We start from the raw sequence: 1,524 nt of genomic DNA on the forward strand, positions 1-1,524 counted from the left end.
ACCTGCCAGTGCCACACAGAGCCTGGGACTCATCACTGCCATGTAACGCAGAGGGTCACAGACAGCCACATAACGGTCACAGGCCATCGCAGACAGCAGCACAAACTCGGTGCCCCCAAGAGCCAGGGAGAAGAAGAGCTGGGTCCCACATCTGGCAAAGGAGATGGTCTTCTTCCCCAGGAGGAAGTGTGTCAGCATCTGGGGGACCCCGCTGGAGGTGTAGCAGATGTCCACGAACGCGAGGTGGCCAAGGAAGAAGTACATGGGCAGGTGGAGTCGAGTGTCCAGCCAGATCAAGAGGAGGATGAGCCCATTGCCCAGCAGGGTCAGCAGGTAGGTGGCCCCAAAGAGCACAAAGAGCCCAGCCTGGGTCCGTGCATCATCGGAGAGACCCATTAGGATGAACTCACTCACCCAGCTCACATTGTCCCTCCTCATGGAGCAGGTGGGATGGACTGCTGGGCTGGGGGCAACAATGTCACATGGGCAGGTAAAGTACTCACTTTAGGAGTCTTGAATTAAGTGCCCAGCTAGGATGTGAGGTGGAACAGGGATACTGAGATGCTTTTGCCTGGATGATTAAAGGACAATGTAATGAAGACACTGGAGAGAGGAATACTTGGTTCTCACCGTAGACTGTTAGATTCTCAAGCACACATCTCTCGGCTAACATTTATGTGTAGGATGTTGGATGGTTATAATTAAGAAAAAAAAACAGAAAATAAATCGTGAGGAAAAGAAAGAATGCATGATAGAAGATATAGAAAAAAGGAAAGGAAAGGGAAAAGAAATACTAAAGCAAAGAAAGCTGGAAAATTAGAAAGGTAGGAAGAAACATGGACAATAGGAAAGAAAGGAAGGATCCTTCAGTGTGGGATAGAAGTAGGTACAGTGTTGTGGCCAGATACACGGAAACAACAGGGGACCCTGAAGTTGTGGATGTCATTTCTGAAGTCTGCATTCATTTGCTCTTCGTGCTTTCTTGGGTTCAGTCTTCCTCACTGTTTAGAAAGGAGTCCTGTCACGTCTTCTCATTTCACCATCAGTCCAGATGCAACTTACATCCATTCGACCCATGGTGCTGTTGTGTGTCAGGAACTGAGCTAGACTCCTGGTACCTGACTGTGAGCCACAAAGGGAGATACGCATGGGTCTTGATTACCTTGGTTGTTATAATTTAACAAGAGATAGAGATTAAATTAATAATTACTAAAATATCAGTTAAAGTAATTATGCTAACAGGGAGAAGAGCAAGGTTAATACTTGGCTAATTAAATTTGAAGCTTTGTAATTAAATTATCACTGTAGCTATTTGTTACTTCTCAGTAGGGTGCACTTCATATACTGAGATGGAAGTGAATTTTTACATATTCAACAAAATGTTTAAAAAGGATGTACTAAGAGTATCTGGAAAACAGTGACATTCATGTTCAACTACTGAACATCAAGTGATGGTTGAGGACTTAATTTCAAACTGTGTGGATTTTGTTCAGTCAGGGTGACATTGGGTCTTCTCCCTCTCCC

General features: G+C 45.0%; 1 protein-coding gene across 1 annotated transcript in view; it reads right to left on the minus strand.

Annotated features, from left to right (window-relative positions):
- The window catches only part of LOC104853163 (olfactory receptor-like protein OLF3), a 607-nt gene extending 211 nt beyond the window's left edge, over window positions 1-396 (minus strand). The window contains exon 1 of the mRNA XM_010611046.1: window positions 3-396. Coding sequence (XP_010609348.1) covers window positions 3-396 — 394 coding nt within the window. The remainder of the gene's footprint in view (window positions 1-2) is intronic.
- Window positions 397-1,524: the final 1,128 nt, after the last annotated feature.

Source organism: Fukomys damarensis, unplaced genomic scaffold, assembly GCF_012274545.1.
Source record: "Fukomys damarensis isolate Sample0158 unplaced genomic scaffold, DMR_v1.0_HiC HiC_scaffold_7, whole genome shotgun sequence".
Taxonomy (NCBI): Eukaryota; Metazoa; Chordata; class Mammalia; order Rodentia; family Bathyergidae; genus Fukomys; species Fukomys damarensis.